General features: G+C 41.6%; 1 protein-coding gene across 20 annotated transcripts in view; it reads left to right on the plus strand.

Annotated features, from left to right (window-relative positions):
- Window positions 1-12,515, plus strand: part of Kidins220 (kinase D interacting substrate 220) — a 91,590-nt gene that overhangs the window by 29,987 nt on the left and 49,088 nt on the right. For all 20 annotated transcript variants that reach the window (XR_007591624.1, XR_007591625.1, XR_007591613.1 and 17 more), the window contains exons 12-20: window positions 1,848-2,025; window positions 3,465-3,629; window positions 4,407-4,586; window positions 5,604-5,769; window positions 8,414-8,565; window positions 8,744-9,033; window positions 10,207-10,347; window positions 11,541-11,784; window positions 12,289-12,377. Coding sequence is in view for 6 of the 20 variants with exons in the window: in XM_050141850.1 (XP_049997807.1) it covers window positions 1,848-2,025; window positions 3,465-3,629; window positions 4,407-4,586; window positions 5,604-5,769; window positions 8,414-8,565; window positions 8,744-9,033; window positions 10,207-10,347; window positions 11,541-11,784; window positions 12,289-12,377 (1,605 nt within the window). In the remaining 14 variants the exon portion in view is untranslated. The remainder of the gene's footprint in view (window positions 1-1,847; window positions 2,026-3,464; window positions 3,630-4,406; window positions 4,587-5,603; window positions 5,770-8,413; window positions 8,566-8,743; window positions 9,034-10,206; window positions 10,348-11,540; window positions 11,785-12,288; window positions 12,378-12,515) is intronic.

The following is a 12,515-nucleotide window of genomic DNA, read 5'->3' on the forward strand; positions in this document are numbered from 1 at the left end:
TTGAAGTTCCCTATATAGAGGTGTCATGGGGTCCACTGTTTATAAGTGGCTGCTTGTGTCACTAGTGAGAGGATTCTATCTAGAGTCCTTTGTGTGTCGCTGTGGGAGACCGAGTCAGCACGTACTTATGGACAGTTGCTTTCGGGCCACTCTGTACTGGGAATTGGTGTGCTTTCCCTTGGACATGGGCAAAGAGGAGGCTGTAGGGCTCTCTGTGATGCTGCTGGTAGAATCCGGGGCCTTTGCACCTACGAAGTAAAGTGCTACCTAACTGATGGGGCCGCTGTTCCTTTAGTATTTGAAGTGACGCTTATGTGAGTTTTGAATTGTCTTTTCATGTACTATTTTACAAAAATAAACTGTGAAATAAAGATGTTTAACCTAGCTATTGTTGCTCTGTGTTCATTTTTAGTATATTTGTGGGTTTGCTTATGTTTTCCAGAGATTTTGTGTTCTGAGGATGTTTAGCCCTCTCCCAGACCTCTCACAGGTTTGAGAATGTGGAATGAAGTTGAGTGGTTCAGATGTGCTGAGTTTGAGGACTGATAGACAGTCAGGGGCTGTGACCAGCAGCCACTGGGAAGTGTGGGATGAAAAGCTAACAAGACCCCCAGGATGGGCGTGGGAACTTGGGGGGTTAGTGCAGGGCGGGTGAGTGCACGATAGCAGTGAAAATATTTTATTTATTTTTTTATTTTTTAAAGATTTATTTATTTATTATGTATACAACATACTGCCTCCATGTATGCCTGCACGCCAGAAGAGGGCACCAGATCTCATTACAGATGGTTGTGAGCCACCATGTGGTTGCTGGGAATCGAACTCAGGACCTCTGGAAGAGCAGCCAGTGCTCTTAACCACTGAGCCATCTCTCCAGCCCCCATATATATACCATTTTATATAGAACCATTTATCAGAACCATTTTGTCTTCTGTTTTTGTGTCTTCAAAAGTACCCAGCACATAAAGTCTTTTACATTTGCTCAGTTCAGCAGTTATTGTACCACATGCACAACACAGGAAGAAAACTAGAGAGGAACGTGAGACAGACAGTTTGGACAATGTCCTTCCTTGGGAGCCATGGTAAAGGCACTCAGGACTTTTATTCATTGTCTCAGAGCGGTCAGGGTAGAAGAGAGCTGGGATGTAATTTCTAGGTTTTACATCATCGGTTGTCTTCAAGGGATGGCTTGTGAAGTAATAGACTGGAAAGATCCCTTACAAGTAGGAGGTTTTATTAGTGTGGGATGTGAGTAAGTCCATGTTTGCAGAGTCTCGTAGGAGAAGGTCAGCCAATGGCAGGGAGTGAAAGGAAGAGATGGAGATACTGTAGTGGATGGAGGACAGATGTGACAAGATGGAGAACATAGAGTCATGGGATCTAAGCACTTCATAACAGCAGGTGCTTGACAAAGGTGACAGGGACTGATGGGGTTGATCATGATGGGTGAGAACTGGCATGGAAGCTGGTAGAAGAAAGCCGTGAGCTAGAATATGAACTAGTGGAGGAAAATGGTTGACATCCTTGGACAGTGACTGTTCTGATGGAAAGAAGGTTGTTGAGGAGTGGGTCCTGGCCTGGGAGGCATGCATGGCAAAGGCTGCTGCTGTTCTTTAAGTGAGAGAAGAAGCTGCATTCTAGAAACCAGGAGGGAGATATTTCTGAGAAGCACTTGTAGAAAGGTAGGGAAAGAAACTGAAGAACACAGAGATCCAAATTCATGTTATATTTGCACCATTTATGAGAAACATAAACCTCCAGATTGTCTGCTTTATAGAGGCATGGAAAGTGTTGTTCAGAGCTGGCCCTGAGAACGAGCAAGTTCAGCTTGTGCTGCCATTTTACAGAAAGGTGACACGCCCCTGCATGTTGCTATCCGAGGGAGGAGCCGGAGACTGGCAGAACTTCTTTTACGGAACCCCAAAGATGGGCGGCTACTTTACAGGCCCAACAAAGCAGGCGAGACTCCCTACAACATAGACTGCAGCCACCAGAAAAGCATTTTAACTCAAATATTTGGAGCCAGTAAGTAATGGGTTTTGTCCTTGACTGAGCCTGTGCATGCACAATTGTATGTTGTGTCTGTGTGTGCATGTACATGTGTGTGTGCATGTATGTTTGTGCATTTATCTGTGTGTCTGTGTACATGTGTATTTTGCTAGAAGTTGAACCCTGGGCTCTGTCAATACTAGGCAAAAGCTTTACCGCTGAGCAACTCAACACTTCTACTTGAGTTTTTAAATAATGAACTTCCAGTAAAATTATATGGAAAAGAAACGATCCAGCACACCAGCCCCCCCCAAAAAGACAGATTTTCAAGGTTTTTATTAGATTTACTCATTTTATTTTATCTGTATTTTGCCTACATGTATATATGTGTCTCCCAGGCTCCGACACCAACAAAAAGGTATTTTAAAAACTGTGTCTGGGCTGGTGAGGTGTCTTCAAAGGGTAAACACTCCTGCTGCTCAAGCCTGGCAACCTGAGGCTGATTCCTGGAACTCAAGTTGCAGGTGGAAGACCAGAGCTGATTCCACTGAGTTGTCCTCTGACCAACCTACACATATTGTGGCCTCTTCTATGGTCATAATAATAAACACTTTTTAGCTATTCTTTTACTGTAAAAAAGATTTTTAAAAATTTGTGTGTATGTTTCTGTGTCTATGAATGTATGTCATGTGTGTAGGTACACATGCCTGTGGAGACCAAAAGAGGATGTTGGATCCCCTGGAACTAGAGTTACAGGCATTTTGAACTGTTCAGTGTGGATGCTGGGAAACAAACTTGTGTCATCAGAAAGAGCAGGAGACGCAATTAACCACTAAGACATCTGTCCAGCTCCTCTTATGTCTTCTTCATTTTCCATCTTTAAAAATAATCTCACAGTTTTTGTTTGTTTGTTTGGATTGCCTTAATTTATTGGTATCTGAGTTGTTAAATCTTTCTGTCAGGAATTGTTATTTGATTGTTTATTATATTTTTCATTAATACTTTATAATATATTAATATACTATTATACTTTATAATATACTATTTTTCGAAAGTGTCTCTAGAGTTGAAATGTCTCTTGAACTTTTCTGCCACCCGCAGTTCTGAGGATTGAACCCAAGGCTCATGCATGCTAGCAGTGCTCTACTGCAGAGCTGCAGGGCTGCATCCCCCAGCCTTGGAATAACGGTTAAGTCATAGAGAAAAAAGCATTGTGTCTATTTTGCTAGGTTTTCCCCCCTTAGCTGTACTTCAAAATGATGTATCTTATCATTAAGTAATAGGTATATTATAAAAGATACATTATGTTCTTCAAAATGCAGTGTTTGTGTAAGAATCTCTGGAGTTGTTTTTAAATAGACTTAAATGTTCAAGATAAGCTCCCCACCCCACCTATAAACAGTAGGTTAGAATTGGTGTTCCTTCATAGTGATACCACTGTTTAATGTACGGATGTGATGTGCTTCTCATTCCAGGACACTTGTCTCCTACGGAATCAGATGGTGACATGCTTGGTTATGATTTGTATAGCAGTGCCCTGGCGGATATTCTCAGCGAGCCTACCATGCAGCCACCCATTTGTGTGGGGTTGTACGCACAGTGGGGAAGTGGGAAGTCTTTCTTACTCAAGAAACTAGAAGGTAAAGAAATGCTTCCATGAAGTCCTCGTCACAGCATCTGCCTGGGTGGTTGACCTTTCACTTCCTCTAGTCCATCCTCCCCTGAGTTTTCTCCCTAAGACAGGTCCAGTTGTGGGCCAGCATCCAATGCAACCCTTGGTAGTGCTTGTGTAGTGAAGTGGGTTTTTCACACACTTGTCAATTTGCAGGCCTTCCATGAGCTCTGTGCTGCAGTCAGGACCAAGTGCCTTTGCTAATAATCCAGGCCTTTCCCTCTGTTAGAAGCCTCCTCCCCAGTCCTAACACATGTACCTTTGGCTCTTCAAGGGCAGGCGTCAGTGTGTGTATAAACATGACCTCAAATTTTGTAGAAAGAATGACTGTGGTTCTTGTTATACTTGATGTACCTTTGAGAACTGCGGTGGGAGGATGAGGGGGTTGGAGAGGAACGGAGGTGATGTGTAGTTTGAACACGGAATACTGTTTATGTTTTTGCATATGGGAATGATATTTAGTACAAACCACAAAAACCGGTATCAGTAAAACCTTGACAGATGAGAATAATGGACACAAGAGTTTAATGCATCTTTAGGACTATGGGGAAGGAAGGGTAAGTGTGCAGTAGGGGATGGGATGCGTATGTTGAATGAAAGAAAATGTTGGTTTAAATGACTAAGCAACAACAGTATTAGCCAGGGCACTTCAGTGTCCACTTCAAGTTTCTATTAAACAGGGAAGAATGAGTTAAAAGTTACATCTAAGCAAAACAAATAACACTACACGTGACTTTTCTTTCAGATGAAATGAAGACTTTTGCAGGACAGCAGATCGAGCCCCTTTTCCAGTTCTCGTGGCTCATAGTGTTCCTCACCCTGATGCTGTGTGGGGGAGTGGGCCTAGTGTTTGCTTTTACAGTTGATACAAACCTCGCCATAGCAGTTTCATTGAGTTTCCTGGCTCTCTTATATATATTCTTCAGTAAGTCTTTGCTTTTCTAAATCTTCCTAAAAATGGAGAATAGCATTGCGTGCATGTTACTTAAAGCATCTGTTTCTTAAAAATCTACTTGATTTTCATTTTTTTCTATTTATTTATCTTTTAATCCAATCTTTTCTCATTTGCCTAGCTATCCCCATTATAATTGGCTACAAAAAAATAATCTTTTTGCTATTTATAAGTTGGTTTAGAATACCAGTGTTCACGTTTAGCTGGTGTAACTATAGGAAGCAGTGTACTTCTTGCTAACGCTACAGCAGGACTAGCTCACAGGCATGCTGTCTGTTACAAGCACTAGTGACTCTCACTACACTGCAGTAGATCTTGCAGAAGAGAGGCTCCATGGCCGTTGATGGCCAACTTTTGGACATTTTGACTATTGCTATGATTTTTCTGAAATCAAGCTAGAATCACTGTTTCATGATACACACCTTTAATCCTAAGAGAGGCAGGTGGATCTCTGTGAGTTTGAGACCTGCCTGGTCTACAGAGTGAGTTCCAGGCCAGACAGGGCTACAAAAAATAGCCAGACTGTGGTAGCACACACCTTTAGTCCCAGCACTTGGGAGGCAGAGGCAGGCAGATTTCTGTATTTCTGTGAGTTCAAGGCTAGCCTGGCCTACAAGAGCTAGTTCCAGGAAAGGCTACAGAGAAATCCTATCTCAAAAAACTGGAAAAAAAAAAAAAAGCAAGGGTATAGATTTGTTCCTGAGGGAAGTGGTGGCTTTAACAGTTGCAAACATGACACACTCAGCTCCTTTGCATCGAACTACCCACTGACTTAAGGCTTGGCTTTCCCTTGGGATTTATAGTCAGTATTTTACTTTCCAGTCTTACACACCGCCAGATTCCTTGAGGAATTCTTGGAGGAATAGTTAAGAATTAATATGGACAGTTGCAGTTACACAGTCACAGTTACCCAGGGTTAGCTCCCCTTTACTTGGGAGTTGACTGTGAGAAAACAAAAGCAGCCTGACCAATGCAAACTGTCAATTTCAGTCGTCATTTACTTTGGTGGACGGCGGGAAGGAGAGAGCTGGAACTGGGCCTGGGCCCTCAGTACCAGACTGGCAAGACACATTGGCTACCTGGAACTCCTCTTCAGACTGATGTTTGTGAACCCACCTGAGCTGCCAGAGCAAACTACAAAGGCTTTGCCTGTGAGGTGAGGCGGTCCTCTTGACAGCAGGAACTTTTAATGATGAACAAGAGATTTAAGAGAATTTTAGAAGGCATCTTATTCCAGAAAATATTGGTACCTTACTCTTTCTGATGAAAACAAAATAAAACAAAACAAAAGCCTGCCTCAGTACCTTAGGGAAACACTTTATAGTATATCCCCTTCCCATAGGTAAGGTCACTTTCCCACAGGAACGCTGTCTATTTTTATGGTGTTTTATTTGTACAGAAACCTCTCTCTCTTCCTTGATACCTGTTACATACTTGTGGCTTTTCTGGGACAGTGCCAGGGTTTCACCAGGGCTTCCCTAAGTAACCCTCCATAATGGAGCCGCACTGCAAGTCTTCACTACCGACTCCTCAGAAAGGTATTGGCCTTCCAGGTGGAGTTTCTGTAGGAAGAGGTCAAGACCAAGGAAGGCCTGGCTTCTCTTGAAGGAGCAGAAACACCTGGGAACCCTGCTCATGCTGAGCTGCTCTTTCCTCATCTCTGCATAGATGTATGTGTCTAAAATTACTGCGCATCTCAAGTAGGAAGTTATGATAAAAATGTGAAAGGGGAAGGACACTTAAGGAATAAAGGAAAAGTGTAAGGTTCTTGATAAAAGTAAGTTTGTTTAGTTTCAGCTAGAAACTAAAGAGGAAAATGCTTCCATAGGGGTTAACAAAAAGACTTATAAGCCTGTTAAAGGGTAAAGAAGTTTAAAATTATAATAAGGTAAAATATATATGATTTCAGATGAATGCAAGTCATTCAAACCATCCAAACTATGATAGGAGTATAGGTGAGAAAATAAAGGCTAAAAATACAAGCAAGGCCAGCTCTCTTTATCCTTGGTTCTGCATTGGTAGATGCAGTTCACTGTGGACTACCCATCTTTTCAAAACTTAGGCTTGATGAACATGTGCAAGCTTCTTCTTGATGCCATTAAACCATGCAGCATAGCAGCTGTTTACATGGCGTCTGCATTGTATTAGACATCATACATAGTCCAGCCATGGGTTAAAGTAGAGTGAAGTATGTGCATCTTGTGTTTTATATGAGAGACTTATACTGATCCTAGACCCAGCTGTCTGTGAATACTGAGGGACTTTTGCAATTAGCATATAAATTTAAGTATTAAAAAGATTTAAAATTGAGAAGTCTTAAGATATTTGGGGTTGGAGAAATGGCTCAGGGGTTAAGAGTGCTTCTTGCTCTTGCAGAGGACTTGAGTTTTGTTTCTACACCTATAATAGGTGATACACAAAAACCTGTAATTCCAGCCCCAGAGGATCTGATGCTCTCTTATGGTCTCCACAGGCACCTATACACATGTGTACATGAGCACACACATATGCACACACATACACATACATGCACGTGAAAAATGAAGTAAACAACCTTTTTAAAGAATGAAAAGTTTAAAGGAAAGTATACAGTTACAGTGTAGATGAACACAATTGGAGGAAATATTTACAGAAAATTAAAATAGTTTAAATTAATAAAATGGTAGTTTTGTTATAGCAACTAAACCAGTGTCAGTTAAGACTACATAATATAGTGCAGTGTCCTTCCAGACTGTAAGTTTGAAACATACTTCATCACTGGCTTGAGGTGAGAGTTTAATTTAGAGATAGAAGGAAAGAATGAATTAATGTAGAAATAAATATTTCAGAGACTAAAGATGTCAGTCAATTGATTTGAAGAACAACTGTGAAAAGAATATTTTACAGTTATTTCTAAATCCTTGGTATATGTTAACGCTATAAATAAAATATTAGAAAAGTTTGTTTAATCTTATTGTTAGGATGTATGGATTTTTATTGTATGTGCATGGGTGCTTTGCCTCATGTGGATTGCACATGTAGTGCCTGTGGAGTTTAGAAGAGGGGGGTCAGAGTTCCTGGAGCTGGAGTTACACGTGGTTGTGAGGTGCCTCGTGCGTGCCGGGAACCAAACCTCTCAAAGACCAGGAAGCATTCTTAAGCACTGAGTCTCTAGCAGAAAACTCGCTTTTAAATGGTATTACTGGGCTTGAATTCTCTGTAGTGAAGGTTCTCGCTTGCTCCACTCTCTGGCTGGTGTTTGAGCACTTTCTCTTTTCCTTCAGGAGGTGAAGCTCTGCCATCACTCTCCCCTTTCCCATTGTTCACTCATTGAAATGCACCTTGGTGTCTTCCTCAGAGAACCTCTAGCATGTTCAGGGTAGAAGATGGGCAATCCCAAGTTCTGCTTCACTCCCTCAGAACTTGAAAGGCAATATTTGTAAAGAACATAAAGAAAATATAGACTAAACGGGGCCTGGAGAGATGGCTCAGTGACTAAGAACACTGGCTGCTCTTCCAGAGAACCTGGGTTCAAGTCCCAGCACCCACATGGTGCTCACAGTCATATCTGTAGGACCAGTTCTAAGGGAATAGACTTCCTCCTCTGGCTTCCGTGGGCACCAGTCACACATGTGGTGCACAGATATGCATGCAGGCACACACTCATTCACATACAATTAAAATTGTTTTAAAAAGAGGAAACAGGTACTGTCTTTTTAAAAAGAAAAAGAAAATGTAGACTAAATGATAGAGATGGCATACTATGTTAGAAGTTTCTGCATCAGATAGCTGAGTAAATTCCTGTTTGGTCTCGCCCCAAGGTTTTTGTTTACCGACTACAACAGACTCTCCAGTGTAGGTGGAGAGACTTCCTTGGCCGAAATGATCGCGACACTCTCAGATGCCTGTGAGAGAGAGTTCGGCTTTTTGGCTACCAGGCTTTTTCGAGTATTCAAGACTGAAGATACTCAGGGTAGGACTCCTTCCTCCCCTCCCTTTCATTCTTTCCTGGTGTGTTTCTTGGGTGAGGAAAGTAGTAAATGTTCATTTTCCTTCATGAGACCATGAATTGAACCTCTTGACCATAAATATCACGGTATTTTGGGTATGTGATATGGCATTAATTGTCAATGCTATGTGTTCTGTTTCAGGTAAAAAGAAATGGAAAAAAACATGCTGTCTCCCGTCATTTATCATCTTTCTTTTCATCGTGGGCTGCATTATTGCTGGAATTACTCTTCTGGCTATATTCAGAATTGACCCCAAACATCTGACAGTGAATGCTGTCCTCATATCAATTGCATCTATCGTGGGGCTGGCCTTCGTGCTGAACTGCCGGACATGGTGGCAAGTGCTGGACTCTCTCCTCAATTCTCAGCGAAAACGCCTCCACAGTGCTGCCTCCAAACTGCACAAATTGAAAAGTGAAGGGTTCATGAAAGTGAGTACTCACCATTCGGAAACTGAGGTGGGAATATGCTGCCATTGCCCTGCTCACTGGGCATGCTCTTGGTATATCAAAGGGTTATATGTAAGCTGTATTGTTGTTTTGGTTTTTTCTTTGTTCACTGTTAGGGACTAAACCTAGGACCTTGTGAATACTAGGCTAGTATCTTACCACTCAGCTACATTTTATTTGTTACTGAGTTTGTTGTATTTAGTTTAGTTTAATTTGTTTGTTAGGTTTATAGGAAAATTTAGATATACCCCATATATATTGTGCTATCACACACACACCTGTCATCAGAGGGCCACATTTGCTCTGGTTGATGAACCTGCAGTAGTCCTTCATAGTCAGACTCCTTGTCCACAGTTTATTCTAGGTTCAGTCTTGGTGCTGTACATTTTGGGGGTTTGCATAATTATTTAATAATATACCTATGATCATACTATTTTTGCTGCCACGAAAGCCCCTGCCTCAGTTCAGCCCTCTGTCAAACACTGATGTCAGTAGTCTTTTCTAGGATGTCATGGAGTTGAAACCATGCAGTATGTGGTTCTTTCAATTGGGTTCTTTGACCTAATAATAGACATTTATGTTCCTTTCCTTACCTTAAAATGTTACTGCTTTCTAGGCTTGGATAATTTTGTAGTCTGAATGAAGAGTGTATGTTTATTCAGTTATGTACTGAAATATAGCCTTGCTGATTTAGATTTTAACAGTTATGAATAAAATTGCTATAAATATCTGTGTTCAAGTTTTTGTGTAGATGATAGTTTTTAGCTCTTTTGAGTAAATACCAAGGATTGCAATTCCTGGCCCTTATGGTATGAGTGTATTTAGCTTGGTTAAAAGCTCGATGCCACCACAGAGCCAAGAGTAGTGTGGTAATCAGTAGGTCTTTTGGGTGGAATTCAAGTCCAAGTCTATTGTCATTCAGAGTCTGTGATTTTGGCAAGCATGTCTCTGAACCCATTCGGTCCTTCGTAAATTCCTATCACAATGTTTTCTCATGACATGTCAGCCAATACACCAAAACCCTTACCACGGCTTTTAGTGGAACTGCCGCTGGCAGCAAGAACTTTGGATTTCTCCTCCTCTTGTTGAATGGCTTTCTCTTGTGCTTTTAAAGAAACATATTTCATCTTCTTGTATCTTCTGTGCTTTGTGCAGGTCCTGAAGTGTGAAGTGGAGTTGATGGCCAGGATGGCAAAAACCATTGACAGCTTCACTCAGAATCAGACAAGGCTGGTGGTCATCATCGATGGCCTGGATGCCTGTGAACAGGACAAGGTCCTTCAGATGCTGGACACTGTACGTCTCCCTGTCTCCAAACTTGTCACTGTGGCTATGTAAGATGCACGACGTCACAAAATATCTCAACTGTGATGGAAACTGTGCTTCTTATTTAAAAAACACTGGTTTCCTCTAATGACTTTCTCTTTTATAAAAAGAAATAATTTTTTTGTTTTGTTTTGTTTTTCAAGACAGGGTTTCTCTGTAGCTTTGGAACCTTTCCTGGAACTAGCTCTGTAGGCCAGGCTAGCCTCGAACTCACAGAAATACAGAAATCTTCCTACCTCAGCCTCCCAAGTGCTGGGACTAAAGGTGTGTGCTACCACAGCCTGGCTATTTTTTTTAATTATTTTTTTGAGACAGGGTTTCTCTGTGTAGCCCAGGCTGGCCTAGAACTCACTCTGTAGACCAGGCAGGTCTCAAACTCACTAGAGATCTGCCTGCCTCTGCTTCCCAAGTGCTGGGAAAACTAATTTTTTTAGTGTAGAAATATTGTAAAAGTAAATGTTTAATCAGGAACGTGTTTAAATAATCTCAGCATGATGATGGCTTAGGAAAAAAACAAAAACAAAGCAAACTAAACACCATGTGGAGTATCTCTCCATGGCACGTGTGGCTCAGCAGACAGTCGTGTTTGTATGCTGAGATGACAGAGGGAGTCTACGAATTTATAGTCTTGTGCTAGGAAGCAGAACACAGTAATCTAAGGTGTGTTATAAACAACAGTGGCAAACTGCAGAGATATGTGCACCCAGGGCTTCACATGTATTCACAGAAGATTCCTTTGGTGTAGGCTGCAGCTATCTGAAAAGGATATTAACTGTTCTCTTTGTTGTTTTTGGTGGTGGTGGATGATAGCACCAACACTAAGATTGAGCCACCTATAAAAAGTGTTTTTATAGGAAATAAATTTTTATGAAAAATGAATGATATTCAGAAAATATAGCACCAAAGGATAGAACAGGGTTTTTTTTTTTTTTTCTCTCTCCTCTGAACTAGGTTTTCCCTGCATAATACTGGCTGTCCTGAAACTTGCCCTGTAAGAGCAGGCTGGCCTCAGATTCAGAGATCTGCCTGCCTCTGCCTCCCAAGTGTTGGCATTAAAGGTGTGCACCACCACTGCCCAGCTAAGAATAGTGCAGATTTTAAGAAGATATTATTTTGTATAATTTTAAAATTTGTGTCATGTTCATGCCTTTCTTCTACCACAGGTCCGAGTTCTGTTTTCAAAAGGCCCCTTTATTGCCATTTTTGCAAGTGATCCACATATTATTATAAAGGCCATCAACCAGAACCTGAACAGTGTGCTTCGTGATTCAAATATAAATGGACATGACTATATGCGCAATATAGTTCATCTACCAGTTTTTCTTAATAGTCGAGGGCTTAGCAATGCAAGGAAATTTCTTGTAACTTCAGCAACAAATGGGGACATTTCATGCCCAGATACCACAGGTAGGTATCAAATCCCAAAGTCCTTGGGCTTGCGGTAGTCTTAAAGGTTTTATAGTTTCTTTTTACCTTAAAAGATAATGTCGCTATTTTACATCTCTTTAATATCACACGAAACAACTTGACACACATGGTGCTTTAATTAGTGACTTCCCTATTGCTGTGATGGAATGCCATGAGCAGAGCAACTTATAGAAGGAAGAGTTTATTTGGGCCATGGTCCCCAAGTGGTGAGAGTCCAGCACCATCATGGTGGGGAAGCATAGTAGCAGGCACGGCAGCTGGAGTAGCAAGTTGCAAGTTCACATCTTAAACTGTAAGCAGGAAACAGAACAAACATAAAATGGCATGCCTCTTTAAACTCTCAAAGCCTACCTCCAGAAGCACATTCCCTCCAGCAAGGCCTCAGCCCCTAGACCTCCTGGGCAGAGCCATCAGCTGGGGGACAAGTGTTCTGGGGCACTGTCTTTTAAACCACTAGGGTGATGTCTCCATGTGTTCTTCCAGGGATGCAAGACGATGCTGACAGAAGAGTCTCACAGAACAGCCTTGGGGAGATGACAAAGCTTGGGAGCAAAACAGCTCTCAACAGAAGGGTAAGGTGCCATCTGTGCCATCAAACTTAATTATGTGATTGATTTTTCCTTACAGTGTTGGGGACTGGACCTTGAGCAGGCTAAGCACGTATTTTGCCCTTTGGCTATACTCTGATTGTGTTGTTAGCAGTTATTCAG

This window comes from Alexandromys fortis, unplaced genomic scaffold, assembly GCF_014885135.2.
Source record: "Alexandromys fortis isolate MF-2015 unplaced genomic scaffold, M_Fortis_MF-2015_v1.1 scaffold_30, whole genome shotgun sequence".
NCBI lineage: Eukaryota > Metazoa > Chordata > Mammalia > Rodentia > Cricetidae > Alexandromys > Alexandromys fortis.